This window comes from Monodelphis domestica, chromosome 4 (assembly GCF_027887165.1).
Source record: "Monodelphis domestica isolate mMonDom1 chromosome 4, mMonDom1.pri, whole genome shotgun sequence".
Taxonomy (NCBI): Eukaryota; Metazoa; Chordata; class Mammalia; order Didelphimorphia; family Didelphidae; genus Monodelphis; species Monodelphis domestica.
Genome location: NC_077230.1, coordinates 257,082,464 through 257,109,202, shown reverse-complemented (window position 1 = coordinate 257,109,202; position 26,739 = coordinate 257,082,464). Strand labels below are relative to the sequence as shown.

The 26,739-nt window shown below is 33.2% G+C and overlaps 1 protein-coding gene across 1 annotated transcript in view; it reads left to right on the top strand.

The window, feature by feature from the left end:
• CNTN5 (contactin 5) overlaps positions 1 to 26,739 on the top strand; it is a 1,793,707-nt gene that overhangs the window by 1,662,939 nt on the left and 104,029 nt on the right. Inside the window, exon 16 of the mRNA XM_007494948.3 lies at positions 13,876 to 13,996. Coding sequence (XP_007495010.2) covers positions 13,876 to 13,996 — 121 coding nt within the window. The remainder of the gene's footprint in view (positions 1 to 13,875; positions 13,997 to 26,739) is intronic.

Here is a 26,739-nt window from a genome sequence, read left to right as displayed (position 1 = left end):
GTTATAGTAATCACCCCTACCACAACTGATCTTTACTTTCTACTCTTTGCCATTTTTCTTTTCTTCCCTCCTGTCAATTCTATTTTAATTCTAATTTTTTGTATTTAGTTTTATATAAAAAGCCTGGCCTTCTTTTGTAAACAATATGAACCAATAAGAGAGATCCTTTTGTTCTACTCAGCAAGCATGAAAAGTACTCCCTGATTTCAAGGGGAAAAGATACAAATAAGTCATCTACTGATCCCAGTTGTATTGCTTTGTTTTAGGGTTCCCACCCTTAATATTTAGGGGAATACTTTGATTTTCTACCCAATACTCTAGACTTCTTTCTGAAGGTTCCTCATATATATTTTGCTAGACCATGACAATCAGCTAGGCATACAAAGATGGGGTATATTAAGAAAATCCTCCAATTTATCATAGTGGCTAAAGTGAAAAAGGCAGAGAAAATCAGATGGCCTAGCCTAGAAGACACTTTTTTTACAACCCTGATATTTTCTATCATTACAGTATTTTTCAAACATCTTTATAAATGAATATTCAGGTCAAAAGAATATCTTTGTTTTAAGAAAGTTGGATATTTGATCTTTTAAATCACACATTAGATGACTTTAATTAGAAAACCATCAAACCCATCTGAAATGCCTGACCCTAGAGAGCAGGGGGCAAATTCCTTGATTTCATTATTTTGTGTCTTGGCAGGAATGAATTATTTACTTTGCCTCTATAGATAGCCTGAATTTTTATTTACCTATTCCTTTTTTTTAATAAGGAGATCTTGTCTAATGTTATCTCAGAAACTGCATAATTCCTCCTCTTTTCCTTAGTACCCCAAGAATTCTTGATCAAGTGTGCTTTTAGAAACCATATTCCAAGTGCCTATCAGTTCATATGAAGCACTAGAACCTTTTTTCTCCTTTGTCTATATAGCATTTTATATCTTCAAAGTGTTATTGGAAGCATTTTATATCTAATGTAATAAATACATTTAATGGGGATTTGGTACTTGTTTCTCTTCTCTGCAATTATAATAATGATTCGTTCCATTTCTGAAAACATGCCCAGTTTTTTAGTTTATGCAGATTGAATATATACTTACTGCTAAAGAGACTATAACAACTCACAATCATGAATCCAGCTTTATTTAGATGAGAGTTTTAACAACTCTATTAGAAACAAAAGCAGGAAGCCACCATCTCTATTTCTCTTTTCCTACCATCTCAGCACACATTGTATACAACTTCCCCTTTGATGAGAGAAAGTATTCACTGGTTGTGATAAAATACTATAAATATATGTTTGCCAATAATATTAATCATATTCAATAGCCATATTTCATAACCTGATGTGCAGTTTTTTGCTAAACAATTAAAATGGGACATAATTTGTAGAAATGATTTATAACCATCTTCTCTTTGCATTTAAGATGCTCCTTTCCATCAGCTTCATTCAAAAGCCTCTTGAAAATTAAATAAATCTTGAATAAACATACAGAAGTCGCAATAGGCTTCTTCTCCCTGGTTTGTTCAAGCAAGGTCCTACTATTGACGAGGACAGTAGACTTCTGTTAACTTCTAGTAATGATTCTTTTCCCATTAACCTTTATGTCAATCATGCTGTGTGCCTAGCACTACAGGAGACCAAAGAAGGGCTAGTCTTTGTGCTAAATAAACTTACTATCCTAAAAAGCTATGTTGTCCAGAACAGAGGAAGGTAAGAGGACAAGTAGGGCAAGATGATCTGGGCTTTGCCCAGTAGTGGATTAACTTAGAGGGTTCTGATAGAATATGTATTCTTTCAAGAGGTAATGAAAAAAAAAGTTACTTTAGTATCTGGTTAGCAAGAATAATAAGAAGCTACTAGATGACTCCTGTTTCTTCTGCATGCAAAGCATCAAACTCCTTTTTGTCTTAGTCTTATCTGATTCTTTCTCCTCCCCATCTACCTCACCAAAGACATCCTTCTCTACCTTACTTTCCCATTAAATGAAATACTAGGATGGTTTATGCCATTTGCCTTTATAGATTCAGGCAAGAACTCCAATTAGTCCAAAATTCCAGTTAGTTAATAGTCACTTTGTTGCTATTAGCACTCTTTCTGTGGTATGATAGAAAAAAACCTCAATTTACATTCTGAAGATTTATGTTCAAGTCTTGCCTACTTTATACTTGCATAACCTCAACAGATCACTTTCTAAGCAGTTCTGTCCTCTCTACTATTGGAATAATGTATCTTTCTCCTCACAGGATTGTTCAGAGGATCAAATAAGAATATGTTTGTAGTGTTTTGAAAACAATAAAACAAAATATTAGCAATTATTAGTATTGGTTCCCTTTCTCTTCCCCAAAACCTGCCAAAAGAATAAAGGATGATGATTGCTCATTAAGTTAACTTTTTATGCTAAACTCCAAAAAATAAAACAAAAATGATACTGAGGAAACAAAAAGTTATGTTATCATTACTATGGATTGGGAGTAGTCAAGGAAGGCCTGTTGGAGATGTTGAATCTTGACTTTGGTAAAATTATTCTTTAATTCTTATAGACACAAGTTTTATAACCTTTAATTAATAAGTAGGATAGCCAGAAAATAATGGGATAATATCTAATAGCAGAATTACCCAAATTATAATGAATACTGGAAAAGCCAAATGAAGGCAAACTAAGAAATAGATGAATTTATAAATAGTCATTTGCTTACTATTATATGGAAAGTGACAGTTTATATTGGGAAAGCTGGAAAGAATGTTGATATCATTAATTTCTCTATCAATGGTTTTTGTTGGAGCAGTATTTAAGATGGTAGAAAAAAGTGAGTGGACAAAATATTTCTTTACAAAATGTTGTCTTTTTCTGAGCCATTAGGGTTTTTGTTTTCATTAGCTTTCATTGACAATATAAATGGTTTTCTCTTCCAATTGAAGTGAAAAACCACAAGATTTATTCTTGTGCAAAGTTGGAGGCAACATAAGGTTCTAATGTTAGCCACCATTAAAACTAATTATTGTCATTCATTTTTATATAAAATAAAGGGTCAATCAGATTCAAAAGACGAAATAGAAAATTCATTTCAGAACTTTCTTCACAATTCTGAAAGAAGTAAGCCAATGAAAATATACTTTAGATATAGATGTGATAGCTAGGAAACTCATAAGACCTTAAGATTAGCAGAAACCTTAAAAGGTCATTTAGTCCCAAGTTTCCCAGCTTTCCATGGCCTAAACTATCTTTGGACATCAGAAAAACCATAAGAGAGGATAGAGATAGTGAGATGTTTTTAAGGCTAACAGATAAAGCCTCTTTGATGTGTAGGCTATCTCTGTTTTGGGATCCCAAAGGCCAATATTATCACATTTAACTTTATACTAACCCCAAGGTCACATTTTAATAAGTACCTCTATAATCCTGAGATATGTATAGAGAATTTAAATGTTTTTACCATAAATAACAAATGGTTACCTTTTTTTAAAATTCCAACCATATCTTTGAAGCAAAGTTTTTTTTTTTCTTTTCAATATAGTCTTTCTGTGTGCCTAAAGATGTTGGAAGGGGAACAATCAGAAATACATGATGGAAAATGAGGTGCCTTTTGGTTGCTCCATAGGGGTCCATTAACTTTAAAATATATTTATATATAAAAATATAAATAATAAACATAAATAAAATGTATATATAACATAATTAATAAATATCATATATATATATAAATTTGTGACTTGGTTTATGGGTTGTTTAGTATTTTGATAAGCTAATTTCAATATAATTAGTTTGCTTTGTAATCAAATTAGTGTTATATATTTAAAATATTCTTATGAGGAAGGTTATTAAAGGCTTCTCCAGACTGCTCTAATGGAACTTTTGCTATTTCACCACTTGACTTCAAACAAAACATCCGGGTCTTGAATTAGGGATTATTACAAGGTAACTTTGTGACAAGTAGCCCAGTCTAAGGTCCAAAATATTACATTTTCATAATGCACCTAAGAATTATATTCATTTGGAAATAAGTCCCTTTCAGCCAACCCTATTCAGAAAGTTTCTAGGAAGATTAAAAAAAAGGAAATAATTTTGTTGTATTTTCTCCTTTTAAATGATTGAAGTTATTTAGTATTGAACTCCTTTCCTTATCAACTGGCTTTCTTCAAGACTCAAATCAATTTCCTCCCTATGCATGAGGACTTTTCTAGTCTAATCCCTCCCTCCATGACATTACTTCCCATCTACTTTGTCTATAACTTGCATATACTTGTAAGTAGTTGTATATACATAATATTGTCTCCCACATAAAAAGTGAGCTCCTTCAGAGGAGAGATTATTTTCCTTTTCTTTGTATCCCCAGAGTTTAGTACAATTCCTGGCATATGGTAAACACTTATAAATAAATATTTATTGAGTGACTTGTTGGTTAATGGATAGGCATGTGATTATTATGAAAGAATGCAAATGCATGTGTTTTTACATGTCAGCTATAAAGACACTGAATTTTGGTATAGGAAGACTCTTCATAAATTAATCTTAAATTTGACCATTTGGGAAAGTCAGCACTTTTCCTTCTGTATAATCTTTTCTGAAACTGATTTATTTTTTAAGTTTTTTTTTAATTTTACAAATTCAGGGTACTTCTCCCACAGTGACTCTTAGTATTGTGATGAAATTATTTTCAATGTTTAAAAATCCCACTTAGCTTTCAGTTCAAATTATTGTTCCAGATAAAATATTGGTGGTAAAAGATTTTTTTAAATCAAAAAAGCAACTTCTATAAGGAAACAAATTTTAATATGAAGATTATTAGGAGAAATTTCACTGGATTAATTTTAACAGCAATTGTTTGAGAAAAGTCTGTGAGTGAAAAGAAGAACCTCCCTATTCTAATGATTTCTATTTGTATTCTCTTTTGCCAAGGATGTTGGGGCTGGTGGATCAAGACTCTTTATAAAGCTAAACAATATTACAGGCTATCAGGGATGGGAGAGACATCATGCTTCCAGGGGAGGAGAAAACTATCCAGGCCAAAAACTGAGCAGGTCAAAATTGCCATGCCAGTCAGAGTGGGATCAGTCGTCTGGTAGCACTGCATTTTCAGCTTTAGTGAGATAGTCTGAAAATAGATTTTATATATGTACATTTTGTTTCAGAGCCTGTTTCAGAACCAAAGCATCACTGCCAGCTAGTGACAGTATACTTTAATTATAATTCAAGTATCCTAGAAGAAAAGAAGAGTTTAGCATCCTAGACTCTCAAACTTACATCTGCAAAGTGATGACAATAGAATCAAGTAGATTTATTTGTTGATAAGTTAGAGAAGAATCCATGAGACCTGGAAAATGTAAAAGAAGGAAGGAATAAAGAAGCATATGAGGAAGAGTAAAATTAATTTAATAAATTAGATTCAGAAAGGAGACTGACACAGAAGTAGTTCTCTCCACTTCTTTGTATCTTTCCCTTTCTAAAAGTGGACTTTTCAGTATATTTTAAGAGGCCAAAAATGAAAAGTCCCAAAATCCAGAAGGAGGCTGTAACTAAATAACATCCTATAGGCAGTCTATTGTATGACCAATATCTGTAAGTGTTCTAGTCTTTCTGATATCATGGGGAAAGCTCACTGTAGACAGTCAACACAGTTTTTTTTCTAAATTTCTAGTTGTCAGAAGAACCTCTGAAGCTAGAACATTTAAAGTCAAGGGGACCAACAAGGAAAAATAGAAAGGAAAATGATTATCAATGAATGCGAAAAAAGAGATTGCCTAACTGCTAAGACTGGGAAAGTGAAAATGAAGTGTAAATGTAAGAAAGCAAGCATCTGTTAGAAGTAACCATTTCATTAAAAGTGCACTAAATCATGCAGGTTTTCCATCAGGAACTGCAAGCTGTGGGCTGAGATTAAGTATAATGGGTTCCCTCATGAATTCTTCTCATTACTCCTCTTGAAAGATCAGTAAATCTACTGAGAGGGTAATTTAGATTTAGTCTCCAAGATCAAATCATTTTCCTTTTAATCTCTCCTATTTAGAATTGTCCATATATATGATGCATATAGAAAGCAAAAACAGAGATCCATTAAAAATAAGCCTATTCTAGCTCCTTGAATATTCTTGGCTCCTAATACATGCTCAGTACTTTGAAAAATACAGCCATTGGTTTTATGTCAGCAATAGGCAGTGATGGAGATGCAGCCTATTTATAGAGGATTGCAAGCTATTAAGTGGAAGAGTCAAGTAAAGGACAGGCTAGAGAAGACCTTCCTTGCCTTTCTCTGATGACTTCTATGAATCTTTTTCTGAAAACTAATGGAATTTCCTCATCACACAATAAAAGTTCACTATAGGGCCATAATAGAGCAGCTACACACACACAAAATAAGTTCACACTAGGACCATAATAGAGCAGCATATTATGTGATTTTTGACCAAGAAAGGAAAAAAAAAAAGATATTTGAAGAGATTAGAGGAAACTATCAGGTCAAGAGAGGAGGAAAGGAGACAGAAAAATGAAATAATCATTTAAGAAATGGAGTATAAAAATGAAAGATTTCTGTTGCCTGCTGTATGGTGTGCCATGCAAAAGCCATCAAAAAATATAAGTTTGTTTCCTGAAATATTCGGAAGTATCTTTTTCAGTTTATACTTTTCAAATACATTCTGTTGGTATATTTTGCTTTTTAACCAACAAGAGGTTCTCCTATATGCCTCTCCTATGCTGAAGAACACCATCTCATATTATAAATATTTTAAAAGACAAATATAGAAAAGACAAAAAAAAGGAAAAATCCTCAAGCCTGATCAATGCCTTGCAAAAGATTGGAAAAAATGTACCATGTACCCCACTCAGGGACCTCCCACCTCTGAAAAACATGGGAGACTAGGAGGTTTCTTTAAATCACTGCTTTCAACCTTTCTTTGTTCTCTATAATTATGTAGTAATCACCATTTTTAAGAGGAGGTATTCTTTATATTTACATTGTTATCATCATAATATGCATTGTTTTCTTGGTTCTTGGTTCTGCTTATTTCATTCTTTGCCAGATCATATAGATCTTTCCATGCTTCACTGTATTCATCACAATAATCATTTCACAAAATTATAGTAATATTCCATTACATTCATGTACAATAATTTGTTCAGCTATTTCCCAATCAAGGGGTATCAACTTTGGATCTAATTTTTTACTATCACAAATATTGAAATAAATCTATTGGTGTATATAAAGAGTTCTTCTGATTCATAACTCCACCAATAAAGTTTTCATGTACCTATCTCCCTACAACCATTCAAATTGACTATTTCCATCTTTTGTCATCTTTACTAATTTCTCACTATATAAGTTTTTATTTTTAAAAACTCAAGGTTGTTTTGACTTGCATTTATTCTTAGAGTTGTGGAGAATTCTTTCATCTGATTATAAATAATTGGCAATTCTGTTGAATACTTTATACTTTTTACTGATATCTATTTGTTAATTGCTTATTTATCTCTAGATATCACTTTCCAAAATTTTTTCTCCTTCTTCAACAGCTTCATTTTGTATCCCATGTGCATTAATTTTGTTTGTACAAAAGCTCCTCTGTTTCATATATCATTATCTTTTGTGATTGGTTCTCATCCTTGTTTGGTAAAGAAATATATGGTTTACCTATGGCTATAAGAGGTTTCTTTTCTAAATTTATTTTTATTTTTTATATTAATTAAGATAATGTTCATTTAAAATATATAGAAGAATATGGTATGAGGTAGTGATCTAAGCTTAATTTCTTTTTTTTAAACCCTTACCTTCCATCTTAGAATCAATACTATGAATTGGCTCCAAGGCAGAAGAGTGGTAAGGGCTAGGCAATGGGTGACAAGTGATTTGCCCAAGGTCACACAAGTGGGAAGTGTCTGAGGCCAGATTTGAACCTAGGACCTCCCATCTCTAGGCCTGGCTCTCAATCCACTGAGCTACCCAGTTGCCCCCTTAAGCTCAATTTCTTTTTTTTTTAATTATTTTAATCAATTTAGAACATTATTCCTTGGTTACAAAGAATTATATCCCTTCCCTCCTTTCCCTCCCCCAACCTTCCCATAGCTGATGCATAATTCCACTGGGTATTACAAGTGTCCTTGATCAAAACCTATTTCCATATTGTTGGTTTTTGCACTAGGATGTTCATTTAGAGTCTACATCCCCAACCATATTCCCTTGACCCATGTAATAAAGCAATTGCTTTTCTTCTGTGTTTCTACTCCCACAGTAGTGTTTCCTCTGAATGTGGATAGTGTTTTTTCTTGTAGATCCTCCAAGTGGTTCAGGATCACTGCATTGCCATTAATGGAGATGTCCATTACATTAGATTATACCACAGTGTATCAGTCTCTGTGTACAATGTTCTCCTCGTTCTGCTCCTCTCACTCTGCATCACTTCCTGGAGGTTGTTCCAGTCTCCATGGAACTCCTCCACTTTATTATTCCTTTTAGCACAATAGTATTCCATCACCAACATATACCACAATTTGTTCAGCCATTCCCCAATTGATGGGCATCCCCTCATTTTCCAATTTTTGGCCACCACAAAGAGCGCAGCTATGAATATTCTTGTACAAGTCTTTTTCCTTATTATCTCTTTGGGGTACAAACCCAGCAGTGCTATGGCTGGATCAAAGGGCAGACAGTCTTTTAGCACCCTTTGGGCATAGTTCCAAATTGCCCTCCAGAATGATTGGATCAATTCACAACTCCACCAGCATCTCATTAATGTCCCAATTTTGCCACATCCCCTCCAACATTCATTACTTTCCGTTGTTAAGCTTAATTTCCATCAGACTAATTTCCAGTTTTCCTTGAGTTCTCCTAATATACCTTCAAACATTTGATCTATCCCAGTTCAAATTTTCCTAGCTATTTTTAACATCTTATATTTTGTAATGAACTTATTCTAGGTAATAAGGATTATTATCTAGATTATTATCTAGAATAAGTTCTTTTTTCTTACAAGCTATAATAGTTTCTTTAATTTATACTTTGAAGACTGGACTAACTATGTGTGTGTATATGTGAGTGGAGGTTTATGGGGAAGTGCTTTTTTGTAATTTCTCAAGGAGGTCAAGAGGGAAGTTCATCCAAGGAACAAATCTGGAAATTTCCATTTTTGTGTATGTAGTTTATTTGTTTTAAAAATTCTGTTTGCTGATAGACTTTGAAGAGCATATTCTAAACTCATCATATAATTAGATAACTAGCGATTTGCCTTAGGCTGTGAAGACATGATTAATTATATGCCATTAAATTATTTTCTTATAAATCAGTTTTCTTTTTATAATCATTTTATATTTTTACTCATGATGCCCCTTAGTCTCTCCATGCTCTCAGCAGGCCCCCAAACTTTAGACATTGTTACCTCATTGTGATGTGGATTTTAATATATGCTTTCTATATATAATTTATGTGTTTTTTAGTTGAGTTGCAAGGCCATTTATATAAAATAGGATTGATTCCAAAACATAAGAGCAGAGGAAAATTGAGACTAAATCTCTATTGCATTTGGAACATTACTAAAGTACCTTCAGTCTTGTAGAGGCAATTTTTGGTCTCAGTTTTATCAAGCATAAGATAAAGAGGTTGAACAAGATGATTTCTAGGTCTCTTTCAAGTTCCATGCAGGATCAAGGGAATAAATGAATGAGGAAGCATGATGCAGGGGAAAGCATACTGGTTTGGTAGTTTGAGGACCCAGTTTCAACCCCCACCTTGGATGTAAGGACACTTTATGACTTAAGCAAGCCTTTACCTTTCATAATATTCAGTTTCCTCATATTTAAAGTGCAGGATTTTTGATCAGAGGCTTTTTAAGGCTCCTTTAGCCCTGGATACATACATTATCCTATGATTCTGTGTTGCAGTCTTCCACTCTCTTTCCTAGGTATTACTGAACCTGGTTCTTATAGACTTCTTAGAACTTTCATTATACTAATGGGATCCACCTTAGAGAATATGAAAGAGTTTATCAGATTATACATATTTTAGCTGACAGAAAACTTTAAACAAATTAGCAACCATTTCTGAAACACTGGTGTTTTGATGACAAATAAATAAAGATCTGCCTAACAGGGAAGATTTACATTTTCCAGTTGATAATATTACTTATGTGACTCTTGAATCTTCATCTGGTGGACAGCCTGGGCCCTTTGGCATTTGTTCAACCTGCCCTTTGATCAGTCCATTCCTGCTTTGTGAATATTTATCCTAAATTAATTGTCAAATAGTGGCACTGAATAACTCTTCTGGTGACATTGAAGTAAACCTAATAAGGTAGATGAAAATTATGCCTTTTTGACATAATAATAATGAAATTTGTAATTCCATAGATAGAATGGAATATTAAAGGTATAGAGCACCCTCTAGACATATTTGGAGAAACTGAAACTTGCCCAAGATGATGCAACTAACTAATGAATGACAGGACCTAAGCTTAATTTCTGGATACACTAATGATTTTCCCATTTTGCCTCCCACTAATGTCTACAACCCAATTCATTCTATTCTTCCAAATACATGTTTAATGTGATCTAACAGCTTTTAGATTGTAGTACTTCAACTCTGTACAAAATGTTTATGTAAAATTTATGCAATCTAAAACTAACACTGAACATATATTTTATGGAAACAATTGGTAAACAAAGCATGAAACATGAAAATAAAAGACACTACCCAATAGACATCAAGGAATATTTTCAATCAGTTAGAAAACTAAATTTATATAAAATGTCCATGACTACAATTGAATGAGGCAGCATCCAAAAAAAGATTCCTCCTCAATTTCCTATGGTCCATTTATGGCTTGAAAACATATTGAGCATCCAAAATCATGGTTTCATTTCCAATGCAGTAGGCACTGAATATATTGAATAGATTTAAATAGATGTACTATTGAGCTAATGCCTGTGATATCAAAGGGAAACCATTTGTCATTTATAGCTAAAATTAGGCCTTAATTTAGAAATGAATAAGTGGGGGACATCTGGGTAGCTCAGTGAATTGAGAGCCAGGCCTAGAGACGGGAGGTCCTAGGTTCAAATCTGACCTCAGATACTTCCTAGCTGTGTGATGCTGGGAAAGTCACTTGACCCCCATTGCCTAGCCCTTACCACTCTTCTGCCTTGGAGCCAATTCATAGTATTGATTCTAAGATGGAAGGTAAGGGTTTAAAAAAAAGAAATAAAGAAGTGATCTTGAAACATATAGATAAGAAATCTTTTGATTTAAAACTTTGGATTGTGTTTATAAATATTTACTGTTTGTTTTGTCATCAATATAAGCAAAACACTTAATAATAATGATAATAGTCATAATGGATTTAAGTGCATAGATATAATGTCTTAGGTATAAATATATAATAGATTTAACATATATTAGATATAAATACTAGTCATAATAGATGTAAAAGGACCTTGAGATGAGCAAAGCAATTTTCTTTAAGGTAAACTTGAAAACAAAAAGCAAATTCCTGAAATTTAAAGATATACTAGTCTGTATCTGCATTTTAAAAATATAAATTGTATGAATTATATAGTCTGCCTTTTGAAGCTGTGGAAGTAGTAGACAGTGTAGGCCAACTAAGTGAGGCTCAGAAAGCATTCTGTGTTATAGTCTTCTATTAATGGTTATCCCAAAGCTAATAGGAATGGAGGATATACAGTGGACAAAAAGAACACACTTTGAAATATTTGTTATGACATTTTAATGTTTTCTCACTGCATATCCATTTTTTGCCAATATCTAGACCAGAGATTCATAACACTCTTTATATTGTATAATCCTTTGACTGTCAAGAGAAGTATAATGACTCTTTACTCAAAATGATGTTTTGAAATACATAAAATAAAATTATATTATTATGTTACATATTATTGTATATATTTTAAAATTAATAATAACTATAATATTTATAGCATTACCGAGGAAATAAATTAAATTGACATTTGGTTATCAAAATATAATACTTCTTTGAGGGATTCTTTTAAGTCATTGAGTTATAAATTCTGAATGCCATAATAAGGAAACAGAAGTTCTATCAAACATCAAAGAGGAAAAAATTCTGATACAAGCTTATAATGAAGGTTTTCCAGATGAAGGAATAGTCTAGGTATGATTCTAAAATTATTACCTCAAAGAAACAATATAGTACTAAAGGTACCACAAGAGAACCGCAAGTTACTTCTGATGATTTCCCAGAAAAAAAGGGGGCATTCATGTTATTTACAGTATACAAAACATTCTTAACCAATAGCAATTATTGTTAGAATTTTTAATGTCATAATTGTTACAAAATGTCCACTATTCTGTGCTCCAAGAACAAGCAAATTTTTTAATGTAATGTTTTATTATTGTATGTATGTGTGTGTTTTTCAAATCTCTCATTTCACCCATGTGAGGAATTCACCATATGGAAATTCCTTTTATCAATGAAGATCCTCAACTACATTGCAATTTATCTAGTCTCAGAAAGTTCCCAAAAGCACTGAGAAATCAAATGTTTTGCCCATATTCATATACCTTAGTATGTGCAAGAGACAGAACTTCTCATTCCAAAACCAGCCCACTGTCCACTATACCACCTCTCCAATGGAATCATAAAATTAAAAAAAAAAATAGACTTGGAATATAGACTTCAGAACCTTTACAGAGAAAGCTCTTTCCATTGCAAAAATCCCACATACAATGTTACAGAGACAATAAGAAGTTGTCTTTCAACCTCTTCTTGATCCATCATGTGACTTAATTCAGATCCAAAAAGGCTCATTTTGGCCTTTTTCAATTTTTTATGGCAGACCTTAAATATTTTAATACGCTCAGATATTATTAATGGGTGATCTTTGAAGCAATTATTGCCAATAAGAACTCATTCAAGAGATTCCTAGACTCATTCCATTCTCTATCCTCTGTATCATTGGAGTTTTAAAGAGTATTTGAGTTTTGCAATATCATTATCTGAGACAAATATTCACCTAGTTGTTATAAATAGCTAATCTTCACATGTGCATCATAATAAAGGAAATCATTTCTTCTCTGAGAGAGCAAGAGGCAAAATATAATAATGAATGGTTTCTTTGCACCATTCATTCTAAAATATACCATCATCACAACTCCTATGAACTGAAAAACCCAAAAGGTATTTTCCCCGATGCCTATTTTATCACTGTAACTGCAGTTGTTCTGATTATCTTCTAATCATCCTCCAACCAAGAATAGGATGTTTTGAACTTACTGTGCATGCTATAAGTTACAACACTGATTAAGAAAGATTGGTGCTAATCTTGGTCTTGATTGCTATGAAAGGAATTCATCTTTTGCTAAAGAACATGGTTAGGGAAGTAGGGGAAAAAATAGATAAACCCTTCTTGAGCCTATTTCCTATGGTCCAGTTTAAGCAGTTAATATAGTTATCCAGCATGGGTGATCTCTTCTGTCACCTCACTTTCCTAGAAGTTGTTTTGACCATCAAAAATATATTCATTCTTAATACAAAAATGAGGCAATCCATGAGTAAAAAAGCTGCATTTCATTGCTCACTGATCACTCTTTCTGCAACTTTGAAAGCTATGATGAATTTGAATGTACCTATCAAATATATTTCCTAAAAGGACTTTCTTTTGTTGTTTAATTTTTTAAATGCAGTGTAAACATATCTATGCCTTTTATTCTCAATTAACAACTGATTAAAAAATAACTAATATGTTTTCCTTAGAGTAGGACATGTCTGAATTTTGAATTGTCGTCATATAAATTGTAGAGTCCTAAAACGGGTTCTTTGACTAAACATGCAAAGTCCCCCATCCCCCTTAAAAACCACCTTGAACCCGGCATATTTGCAACATTTTAAAATGGCACTTCATCCCTCTTTCAGCAAGCATCCTCTGCAGATTTAATGATCAGGAACATCCTTCTGATGCATGCTGGGAGATATGGCTGCAGGGTACAGACCACAGCTGACAGTGTGTCAGATGAGGCAGATCTTCTTGTTAGGGGTGAGTATGTTCATAGTGCAGTCTGAAGGCATGATCACCATAAATTACCATACAAAGGAATTTAAATGCATGTACTTTGAGCACATCAGTACTGTGCATTATACTTCTAGTTTTGTAATACATAAGTCATTTTTTGTTTAACATTTTGTCTTTGAAAGAACCTAAATGGTCAACTGATCCATAGCTAATGACAAAGCCAACAAATCCAAAGAGCATTTGTACTAACAAGAAGTTATAAACATCTTTATTTAGCACACTGTGATGAATGGGACTGGTTTAGCCAATGACACCAAATAGAACTTTAAAAATTAAACTTGAAACAATGACACTTGGATTTTTATAAGTAAAACTTTAAGATTCATGGCAAGTGTCATGGTTTCAATCATTCTTTCATGCTTTTGTGACAGAAAACAGAGAATTTCATGTATAACATGAGGACTTTTAGACCTATTAAGTAACAGGGACTTAAAATATCTGAAAATGTTAATATATAGCTTATCTGTGAATAAATAGTAGATAAATGCTCACTGTCTTACAGAAAACACAGATTCAAACATAGCTTTCTTTTTTAATCTTCCACATGAGATTTCTTAAATATTATTGTGTATTGCATGTTATTGAGCCTTGTTCATTCTCTGGAGGCATAACTTCCTCATTCAATCAAATGGTGGCAAGGTCTAGAATAATGCTTTGCCATTTATTTATCTATCTTGTAATATTTCCTCTAATTATGAATTCATTTTTAAATCTCAGACTTATAGAAATATTACAGAGAAAATACAAAATGTTTTCCAACATTTCTATTTAGCTTCTTCTATTTAAATGTTTATTGACATATCCGTTATTGGTAAAAAAAGAAATATGTTTTTAAGAGAAGAAATGCTATTTCCTCAAGTGTGGAGATTCATTCACCTTTTTCCCTCTCTAGAAAGACTACTTGTGTTTCCCCTGAGCTTCTGGGGAGAGTATATATTTTTATTATTTGTCTGTTAAAAATATTCAGCTTACTCAGGGTGTTCATCCCTTTCATAAAAATCTAATCACCTAAAAGTCCACATTGGTGCTACATTAATGAGTCTCATAAACTTTCTTCCCTTTCACAACAGTCAAATTTATGGAAAAATTGTCATTTTTCTGGCCCACCTAATCTACTTTAGATTATCACTATCCTTTAGTACTTGCTAGTAGTCATTCAGAATGATGCTGCTTAGATCAGAGCATTTCAAAAGGAACAATGCAAATTGGACTTCCTTACTATTTTTTTTTTATATTCCAAGGGGGTGAATTGAAATAGCATGCTCACATCCTGCTTTGTAAGTAAAATTAAACTAAACAAGGCTTGGAACATAATTCAGGTTTGGCTATTTCATGTTCTGCTCATCTAGCCTTTGGCTTTATGCCTAGGAAATGAGAGAATACATAAATTCCAGAATTATACTTGATAGCAATTCCAAACAGGTTGCTATTGTCTGAATATTCATGTAACATTCAATTCAGGAGCTTTCACATTGCTGGTTTGATCAAGTAGCCAATTTCCTCTTATATATTTGTATTATTTCTCTAAAATTAACACAAATGGCTCAGTAAATACTACTGTGCTGTCCAATTGGACCAAACCAGATTTAAGCACTGAATTGACAGTTGTTCTATTCTCCTCCCATACATACACAGACACAGACAATTTTTAAGTTAATAATTCCCAGTAATTAGAGAAAATTATATGCTTGGGAGTTGGGCTTTATAGAGAATTTTGTCACTGTTATGTGCCTTTCTTTTTTTCCTTTCTTCCTCCATTCACTTGTTCATTTCATGCATTCTGACAGTCCCATGTTAGAATATCAGATTTACATTTCTTTAGGTTAAACCGTTTATAATGCTAGCCACTATTTCAGTAGCAGAGTCAAGTATGGTATTTGGAAGTATGTAATATAAGAATGGGAGAAAGAAAGGGAATTCCTTATCTTTTTATAGGATGTGATCACTGTGATTTAAGGATTAAGAAAGTGAGTGAACAATTTTAGCAGTGGAACCAAACTAGGGTGGAGAAGAGAGTATTCCCAACATACTTACATACTACAAGTAGAGTTTTAAGAAATCTATATATTTTATCTAAGGAATTCTCTTTCTCCTACTTTCACCAAAGCCAGTCAAAGCTTAATTTTGTGGTTCCCTAAATCCAGTATTCCTGGGTAGACACAAACAATTTCTACATGGTACTCTAATAATTGACTGTCTTTTTGTAATATTTATTTTTACTCCGTTTAGAACTATATGTTGTCTGTGAATGTCAGCAGTGTTATTCACCTCCAAAGTACCATTATCATCCTCTAAAAATGGAATTTCCCCATAAATAATCATCTGAAGCATAAAAATCACTTGTTTTATACATTTAATATTCAGTGGATATGTATTATGATGGCATTATGCATAATTTGTATAAGCATAATAGAAGTAATGAATATGCTAGAGGAAATTATTCTGGTATGGCATAAAATGAAATCAGATACACACCTCCACAACTATACACAATTTTAGAGACTTGTTCTAGTATGACAAAACATTACAAAATCATGGATAAATTGTACCACAGGGAACTCTTTTTTTAAATCTATAAAACTATAGTGCCCTATTGAAAGGAGATGGAAGAAAAGGTGGAAAAGAGAGACTGAAAAAGAGAGAGAGGGGAAGAGAGAAACAGAAAGAGAGAGAGAGAGAGAAAGACAGGGGAGAGAGAGAGAAAGACAGGGGAGAGAGAGAGAGAGAGAGAGAGAGAGAGAGAGAGAGAGAGAGAGAGAGAGAGAGAGAGAGAGAGAGAGAAGATCAGAAAAACAGAGACAAAAAAATCCAAAAAGACAAAGAACAAGAGAGTCAGGTAGTAAGAAAGGCAGAGAGACAGAAAGATAGAGGACAAAAAAACAGAGAGATAGAGTAACATTAAAACATGGACATTTAGGGATAGAGGGAAAAAAAAGAATGAGGGAATCTCACTGATGATCATATTCCATTATAAACAACTAAAATTCTTAGACAAGTTAAAAGATTAGTCACTATAAAAAATACAAGAAGAAAAATATAAATTATTTGCTTTTATAACAAATAACATGATTCTCAGAGCATACAGAAAGATATTTTATGCTCAGGATGAAAGTTTTCATCATAAATTCTGCTAAAAAATTAGTAATATGGTTTACAAGATTAAAAGAAGTTATATTTAAACATAATTAAAGGAAGCTTAGAGCAAGAGGTAGAGCTACACATACAAGGAAAGCTTCCTAAGCTTTACACTTTCATGATCTGCATTACTATTGCTAGTTGATCTTCAAGTAGGTTTCCAGTCACAACTTGTGGAGCAACCTCTATATCTGGGTCATGAAAGTCTATTATGACTTGCTCTCAGAATAAAATCACCTTCTTAGTTCCTTCTAGAGTTTTGTCCTCTATGACCCAAAGTTGAGTAATAATCCCATTCCTCAGGCTCTCTCCCTTCCTGGCATTCATAAAAATCCACTACTGCAATGGGAGTTAATTCAAGACATACCTTTAAGCCACTCTCCTTCTTCCTTGCATTACACAAACTAAATGCTGCTTTCAAACCAACCTACCCTTCTCTTCTCAAACTTCCCCAGTCTGTTTCTCCTTTTAAAAATAATTCCCATGAAATTTCACCTACTTTCTCTCTGCTTTCCTTTTCTTCACCTATTTTTCCATCTAAGAAGAAGTTGATGATATGAACCTTGAACTCAGGAGACAGGTGAGGAATGAGTATGTGAACCTAGGAATCATGTACAAAGAGATGACAAATGCATGGAAGCAGATGAGATCACCAAAAGAGGGAGCATAGAAAGACAGGTGGGCAAAGGTGAGCAACTTGTGATGCACCCTGCCAGAAGGTAGACCATGGATGATAATCCAGCAAAGGATATTAGAATGAGCAGGCAGACATGGAAGAGGAGTGCCATGAAAACCAAGAGATGAGACAGTATCCAGGAGAAAAGAATGGTTAACAGCAATAAATGCTTTAGTAAAGTCAAAAAGGACGAGAACTGAGAAAAGGCTATTCCACAAACATTCTAGGTTACCTGCTTTAAGCAAAATCTATGCTAGATTCGTGAGACAAAGACAAAGATCCCTTTTAGCCATAATATCATATGAGGTTTCCCTCTTAAGCACACAGAGCTGTACAACTTTGCACAGAGATCTTATTGTATCAGAGGCTATAGGAGGGGAGAGTTAAAGGATTTTCTTTCCTCTGCATCTGAAATCATAAAATATTACTGTTCTCAAGCTAAAGGGGAAGAAACTGCTACAGGGAATATTTGATATTACTTTCAGAATAATTATGGTGAGGAGGAAGACAGTACTGTGATTTGTTGGACTTGTCTCAACCTCAAATCTGTCACAACATTCTGTCTTTCACACTCCTATGAGCTATTATTTGGTTTCCTATGTACAACACAGCACCAGAGAGACACAGGGTCATGGTAAGAATGCAATGGATCCAAAGGTTTAACTCTGACTCCTTTTGAAAAATTCAAAGCACGAAAAATGCATAAAGTATTTAAAACAATTTCTTATTGTTTTCTTTTTCTTGTATTACTGTATGTGCATTGAGCTTGTTTCCCCATTTTGGAAGATTGTATAAATTGTGACTGAAGAGCTGCACATATCTTCAGAGTGTGATAGCTAGATTTTTACTAATTTAGAGCTTCCAGTGATATGAATATAAACTTAATAGCAATAGGAAGGGAAGCTGAATTTGTCAATATAATACAATGTATGGGACCTGGTTGTGAGGAAGAGGATCTCAGTTAAATTGAGACACAATGAAAATTATGGTTCATTTCTCAAATAATGAATAATACATTTCCAAATCACATGTAATTCACCTAAGAGTTTTCAAAAACTGCTTCTCATAACAACTTTGTGAGTCATAAAGTACATCTAATTTTATCACCATTATAGAGATTACTGAATTGAATCTCAGAATGATGGAGGGGCTGGAATGAAATGTCAGAGGTAGAAATCCAAGTCAAGTTTCTCCTCACTCTGATCCCAGAACTCTTTCTATTGCACTGAACAGCCACAGGATTTTAATAATATTAATTAGGAAGTTAATATAAATAGGAACTTAATTCACAAATAATTCATTTAAATAAAATATAAAGTTAAAACAAATGTTTCTGTTCATTTTATGTGAAAATACAAATGTCCTTAAAATGAAATGGAATAAAATTTTATTTCTGAAGGGAAGCATAGTAGATTGAAAGATGCCCTTGAAGCAGAAGTCATAGGTTCAAATCCTGCCTTGGGCATATACTAGTTTTACAACTGAGATATGTCATTTTAACCTCTCAGTGCCCTATATAACCCTTAATAAATTGCAGAGAATACTTTTTTTTTCATTTTTCCATATAAAATTCACTGTATTAGAGAAGGGCAGCTAGGTCTAGAGTCAGAAAAATATGAATTCAAATTTGGCCTCAAACACTGTGTGGCCCTGCATAAATCACTTAACTCTGTTTGCCTTAGTTTCCTCATTTGTAAAGTGAGTTGGAGAAGGAAATGGCAAACCAGGCTAGAATCTTTGCCTAGAAAACCTCAAATGGAAAGTCAGTTACAACTGAAATGACTGAACGATATTAATGGAATCATAGAACCAATCTCTAGTCCATATTTGGATAGGGGGATAAGATGAAGATTCTTAGCTTGAGCTTGGTAATTATTTCTAAGCTTTTTGGCTAGCATCAAGTTCTTGGGTTCAATCAATCAATCAACCCACTGTGTGCCAAGAACTGTTCTAAGTGCTGGTCACTGTGCTAAGTAAGCACTGGCCACAAGACTATTGATACATGATAAACATGTCACTCGTCTGTCTATCTTGGGCTCTCATTCCATATACAAGCTAGTTTGAATGCAGGGTAACTTTCCTTTGTCTTTTTAGCTAATTTTGAACATTGGCTTTTTTGCTAATTGCTGTCACCCTGATAGAAGTTTTTAAAGTGATGCAGACTAAATATATGTCATCCTGATAAAATTAAATGACATCAAATAGGATTTTATTTACTATAAAGGTATCTTAGTTTCCTCTGGGGCTAAAATTGCCTTTTTTATAACTGTGCTAGATGGAAAGTAGAAACAAGATTATATCAGAATAGCTGAAGAACTATGGCTCAGTGGAATTTCAGTAAGTTCTATAGTGGGACTGTGAGTTCATGGATCTCTCCAAAACTGTTTAAAAAATAGGGCAAATCAGATGTGTTTATCTTTTTATCTACCTAATATCAAAAAAATTGATTTGCCTGGATTGAGCTAGCTAATTTTATTATTTTTTTATTTTTTAAAAATTGCATTTAATTGATTGACTTCTTAGCCTGAGGAAATATAAAATCTATAGTAAAAAAAGTTCAACCAATCTACATGTATGTGTTTGTATATATGTGTTTATGTCATTGTGTCTGTATGCATGTAAATACAGAATTAGGATTAGGTTAGGGTTTGGGGATAAAGTGGTGTTGATTAACATGCTATAGAGTTCAACCATGGGATGAAACATATTTTTTTCATTTTCAACTTGCCAGTTTAATTATTACCAAAATTTTCTTAGCAAAGACTTTCACTTTTTTATTCCACTTAAAAACAAACACAAAACAAAATTTTAGGCATCTAGGTACTATATTATCCTTGTTCTTATAATTATCTAATTTGAGAATATAAATTGTTTTATATTTTCATGATAAATATTATGCCATTAATGAGAAAAACACATTCTGGAGTGATTTTATTTATGGTTATTTGACCAGTTGCTCTAAATATTCATTTTTCACATAAAGTATATAGAATAAACTTATAAATGATTGATTTCCAAGACTAACTTTGCAGCAAGAAGACATGGCTCAAATCCCACCTTTGAATTTTATTCCCATTCTGACCTTAAACAGATCATTTTATCTCTTTTGGCCCTGATTTTCTCATTTCTAATGTGAGGGCATTGGGCTACATAGTTTCTGAGACAAGTTTCCTCTATATTTAAATCTATGATTCTGTGATATTTTTTTCTTAGATATATTCAATGTCCTGTGAATCTCACTCCAGAAGAAAGTAATTTGGTATTTTCTTTTCTTTTGGTTGTCTCTAAATTTCAATTGTAATTTATGGTTCTATTACCTTATCATTTTTCACAAAACTGAGGAAATAGAATTTTAAACACATACACAAATGCATTTATATATACATTTATATGAATCATGTGTGTACTCATGAGTTATCATGGTAGTATTGATTTTCCATCAGTTCAGTTTATAAATATCCAAGTTATTACCAGAAGGCTTATGGTCTGCTAGTATTCAACTAATGACATGACCCATCTGCAGACAAGATGAAGACAGAATGGTAAGTTTTTGGGCTCTGCTTCAAAAGTTAATTTTATTTTATTGAAGGTTTTTCCCACTCTCATTCTAAAACAATTATCTTTTTCTTTACAGTATGAGACACTTCATATTTTTATTTCTTTATTATTCTTCATTGAAGCAATTCCTAAGCAGATTTGATGGAGGAAAAAACTAACCATGCTCAGAAGAAACTACTGGTTCCTTTTTTAAATTGTTTTAAAATTGCAGATTGGCTTTTGTTCTTCTGGCAACACCTGGCAAAGGTAATGTCTCCGTTTCACTACATACTCTTTAATTTGAAATTACAAAGCCAATTAGCTCTCTAACGAGTTAGAGCAATTGAGGTGAAAGAGTCAGAAAGAACTCATGAGCACCAGATGAAGTCTGTTATTGCCAAGAATAGGAATAGATGAACAAAACTTAGTAAAGTTGATTCTGATTTAAATAAAATTTTTTCTTCACTGTCTGTTCTAAAATATGTGATCGATATTGCTTTATGCAAACAGAGAAGAATACAGTTAAACAGATTTGTGTTCACAGTTATAATTCTTGGAAACCTGATTTAAAACTTGCCATTTTTTAGTACTTAAGATGAAGTTAAGAGAACAAGCATTTATTAAGGGCCTACTATGTGCCAAGTACTGTGTTAAGCAATATACAACCAATATCTCATTTGATCCTTATGAAAGCCCTGGGAAGTAACTGCTGTTATTATACCTGTTTTGCAAATAAAGAAACAGAGATAAGTGATTGACCTTTGGTCAAAAAATTAGTATCTGAGGTTAGATGTAAATTTAAGTTTTCTTGATTCTAGGTGTACTGTATTTACTTTGATGGCTACCCACCCCTATTAAGTCATTACTGTAGTTGAATATACTATAGGACTATAGGACCATAACTTTTTATAACTTGGGAAGCTTGGAGAGGTACTTGAAAATTTGAAAGAAACCTAAAGTGTTTTGTAATTTTAAAAAGTATATGCACTAAATGGAAAATAGTATGGACAAGTTGGAGAAAAATAAGCATATTTATAAAAGATAAAATACAATAAGGACATTTGGAAAGTACTATGGAAAAGAAAACAAATTGCCATAAACCCCAGTTAGGACAGGATTATCTTTGTTGAAGGAAAAGAGAAAAATAATCTAGAGGACTGTACTAGAGCAAAACCCCAAAATTTTAAAAAGCAAGTTTTAAAAGGAACAAACATGTCCATTTCTGTGATGTAGTAAGGTATATAAACTGCTTTCTGATGGCAATCAGTTCATTAGGTTTTTCTGAAAGTTAGCGTAACACCTACTACTCTTATTTTGTAGGAAGCATTTTTCTGTATCATGGAAACATAAGTAACTATATCATATTAATTAGTAGACCACTTTTCCCCCTAAATGGGGTCTTCTCCATAATAATCTTCTCTTCAAGCCATTACTAACCAAAATAATTGAAGCTCTTCTGGAGTTTTCCAACCTGAAGATTCCAGAGTCCCAAGGAGACCAAGATATATAACAACCATTAGCTGACTGTCTTCATATCAAGGCAAGAGACAGAACTCAACAGTCAACTAATAGGTGACCTAAAGCACCAGATAGAAAGTAAGAGGACATGGATTTAAATTTCCATTTTGCCACTTATTATAACACGCCTGGGATTTTTGGCTCATTGCAGCCTTTCTGGACCCCATTTACCTTATCAGTGAGAGGACTGGAAGGTCCCTTCTTCCAGTCTATGATTTGAGAGCCAGAACCATTTTAACTCCAACTTGATAAAATAACTGCATTATTTAACACATGAATACTTTAAAAGGACTTTGCAGTTCCTATGGTGAATGATCTCTACTTAAGTTCATAGATTTAGAGCAGAAAGGGATATTATGGCAAACCCATTTATGGAGGAAAGAAATTGAATCCCCAACAGATTATTTGACTTGCCTAAGGTCAGGGAAATAGAAGTCACAAAGTTAGAATTAGAACCCAGGTTTTCCGCCTCCAGATCTTATTAATAGTAACAAGAGTCATCTCATCTCTTATAGACATCAAGTTACTGCTGATTACTTGTAGCAAATTTGCTCTTGGCATTTGTTCCCATAAAATGAGGGGCCCTCTTGAGGAAAGGTTCTATTCTCTACCCTGTTCCCTCCTCCAGACATATTCTAAACAAGACTTAAAGCATTTTCTCACAGTACGTGAGAAAATGTCTTTGTATAGAGCAAAAGTTTATGATTTTAGATAATAAGTATGGCTATATGCCATGGTGTAAAAACTTTGCATACAGTAGAGCCCAGTTACTACTGAATCAGGATTTTTTAGAGCATTTTAATAGGTCTGAGTGGAGGCATAATGCTAGATAGAATTTTTTATATAGGGTGTCCCCAAAAGCACTACAGTTTTAAATAACTTAATTTTAAATAGCTTAAACTGCTATAAGACTTTTCGGGACACCCTTTAATTCAGTTACAATTTAAATATAGAAACATTAATGATTATAATTATATGATTCAGGAAATTTTTCTTCTGCATAAAACTGAAATATATAGATTCCTCTCTGGTACTTTTCTAGTTACTAGTTTAGCAGGCTATAATATTCTTCAAAGAAAACCAGAGCTCATTTTAGGTCATTTCAAAGAATGCTAATACCACATAAGTAAGAGGAAACACCTCTAAGGTTCTACTTAAATATTTAGAAATTGTCCTGTATAGAATATTCAAATCTATTATTTTATAAACTAAGTATGAGTAAGATTAAACCTCAAATTTTCAGCAATTCTTTTTAAATATGTTTTTCCTTGTTTTTAAATTTTTGTTGAAATATTTTGTTGTTAGACATCAATACGAATCAAAAATAAAAATGGAAAGCATGAAAGATTCAATTCTTGCTCCTCATATATACTATGACCCTAGGTAAGTCACTTAATGTCTAAGTACCCTAGGAAATTCTCTAAAACTATAAATTAAAGAGCTGCTGGTGGAAATGTCCATTAGCAATGAAATAACATATCCAGTCTAAAAAAAAAAAGGTAAATCATTTTGTTTTTATTCATTTCCAAATACAGTTCTCCACCCCCCTACTCCATTGAGCTGTCTCTTTCAACAAAGTACAAAAAAAAGAGAATTTAAGAAACAGTTCAACAAAAGCAAAGACCATTTCAGCTGACTCTAAGAGTATATGAGTATTTGTGTGAGTGTGTATTTAGTGTAATTATATACAAATACATTTTATACAAATACAAATACATTTATAGATACATACAAAACTATACACTACTTGTACAAATGTGTGGTTATTACCTTTGGTTTTTTTTTTGTTTTTTTTTTTTAATACACAAGATCATAGAATCACGATTTAGAAGTGGAAGAGACTTTAGAGCTAATCTAGTCCAACCCCTTCATTTTACAGTGAGAAAACTGAGGGCTCATGAAGTTCACTTGGACAAGGTGGCACAGGTAGGAAGTGGCAGTCAGGATTCATAACCAGAAAAAAAAATTGATTCCAAATCCAGAAACAGAAAATAAAAGTATCTAAAGACTTATCTTCCCTTCTTCTCCTCCTCTTCTTTCTTCTCTTTGTTACTCCTTCCTTCCTCCTCCGCTTCATTCTTCTCCCTTTTCTTCTCCCTTCCCTGCCTCTAAGAACTTAATCAACTATACCAAATCATCAGCAGTCTCAGATCAATTTGGTAAACAGACATTTTCATTAGTCTCAGACAAAACAAGTCTCTGAACTACGCTTTCTTCTGGAGGTTATTAGATCATATAATTATTTCTTTCATGCCACCTCCAGTAATAGGACTACTATAAGTAAACTCAACTTAAAATACAAAATCACTGTTGCCTGAGATATTGCCTCACCTGAGCCCCATCTGTAAATTGAAGAGAATTTATTTGTTGCACAAACTTGGCTCCCAGAATGTTAAGCCAAACTAATAAGCTGCATCGATCACACATGACTATACCAGATGGGTGGCATTACCGACTCTTTCCCATCATCAAGTGCATCTGTTACAAATGATCAAGCCTCTCAGGCTACCATATTTAAGTGTCTTTACTATAGTGTATTGTCCCCATTTCTCCAAGTGAGTTAGGGTGTCTTCAATGTTTTTCCAAGTTTACCATCAGTCTATAAGAATAGTTATCTGTCAGTCTGTGCCAACAAGCCTAATGGTACAATAGTATAATTCATCCCACAGTGGTATAGGGGAAAAAATATGTGTAAAAAGTGGCCACAAGCCAGAAGAAAACTACTAAGAAAGTTCTATTTCTAAGAATCTATTTTCTCATCTCTAAACAGCCCATTCCTAGTAAGTCAGAATCTTAGAAGGCAATATTAGCTCTCTTTTCAGCCCTAATGAACTACTGATTAATCCAGCTAGTTAGCATGGAATTAGTGAAGTCAGATTTGTGAATTTATGCCCACACAAGCTGGATAACTAGTCCCTGTTCCATGTCTCAAAATTGCGCCCCTAACTCAAACCAACCAGTCTGATGTTAGCCATTCATTTAGACTGACTGAAAAGAAAAATATCAAACAGGTACATCTCAAAGGATCACATATTATTATGGCATTAGAACAGAAAGGATTACCTGAACTGGAATTTGTGTTAAGTCATAACACCCTATGCAACATTAGTATCTTATTTATCTCCTGGATACGAATTATGTGATAATGATGATTATGACAACTATGACTACTACTACTACTACTACTACTACTACTACTACTACTACTACTACTACTACTACTACTACCACTACCAACACTACTACTGCTACTACTACTACTATTACTATTACTGCTGCTACTACTACTACTGCTATTACTGCTACTGCTACTACTACTACTGTTGCGACTACTACTACTACTAATAATAATAATACTATTACTAGTACAACTAATAATAATATTGTAATGGCATTTTTATAACACTTGAAGCTATATATCAAGCCACTCTAGCTACATTAGTTCATTTAGCTAATCTACTTGACACCAGCTGTGTGACCTTGGACAAGTTGATTAACTCTATTTACCTCAGTTTCCTCATCTATAAAATAAACCAGAGAAGGAAATGGCAACCCACTCCAGTATCTTTGCAAGAAAACCCCAAACAAATACGGTCATTAAGAGTCAGACATGACTGAAACAACTGAACAACAGAATAACAACATTTAACAGTACAGTTATACAGAATAAGTAACAAGCATATGTATAAATAACTCTTAAGAAAACATACTGGCAGAGGTTTGGCAGTTGGTATAATCCTGTATTATTCTTTCAATTCTCATTTCCATGACAGAACTTTAATGAGTCACACACAGAAAGAGTTTAACAGATTTGTAGAAGGTTTTTTCAGAAACACCATGC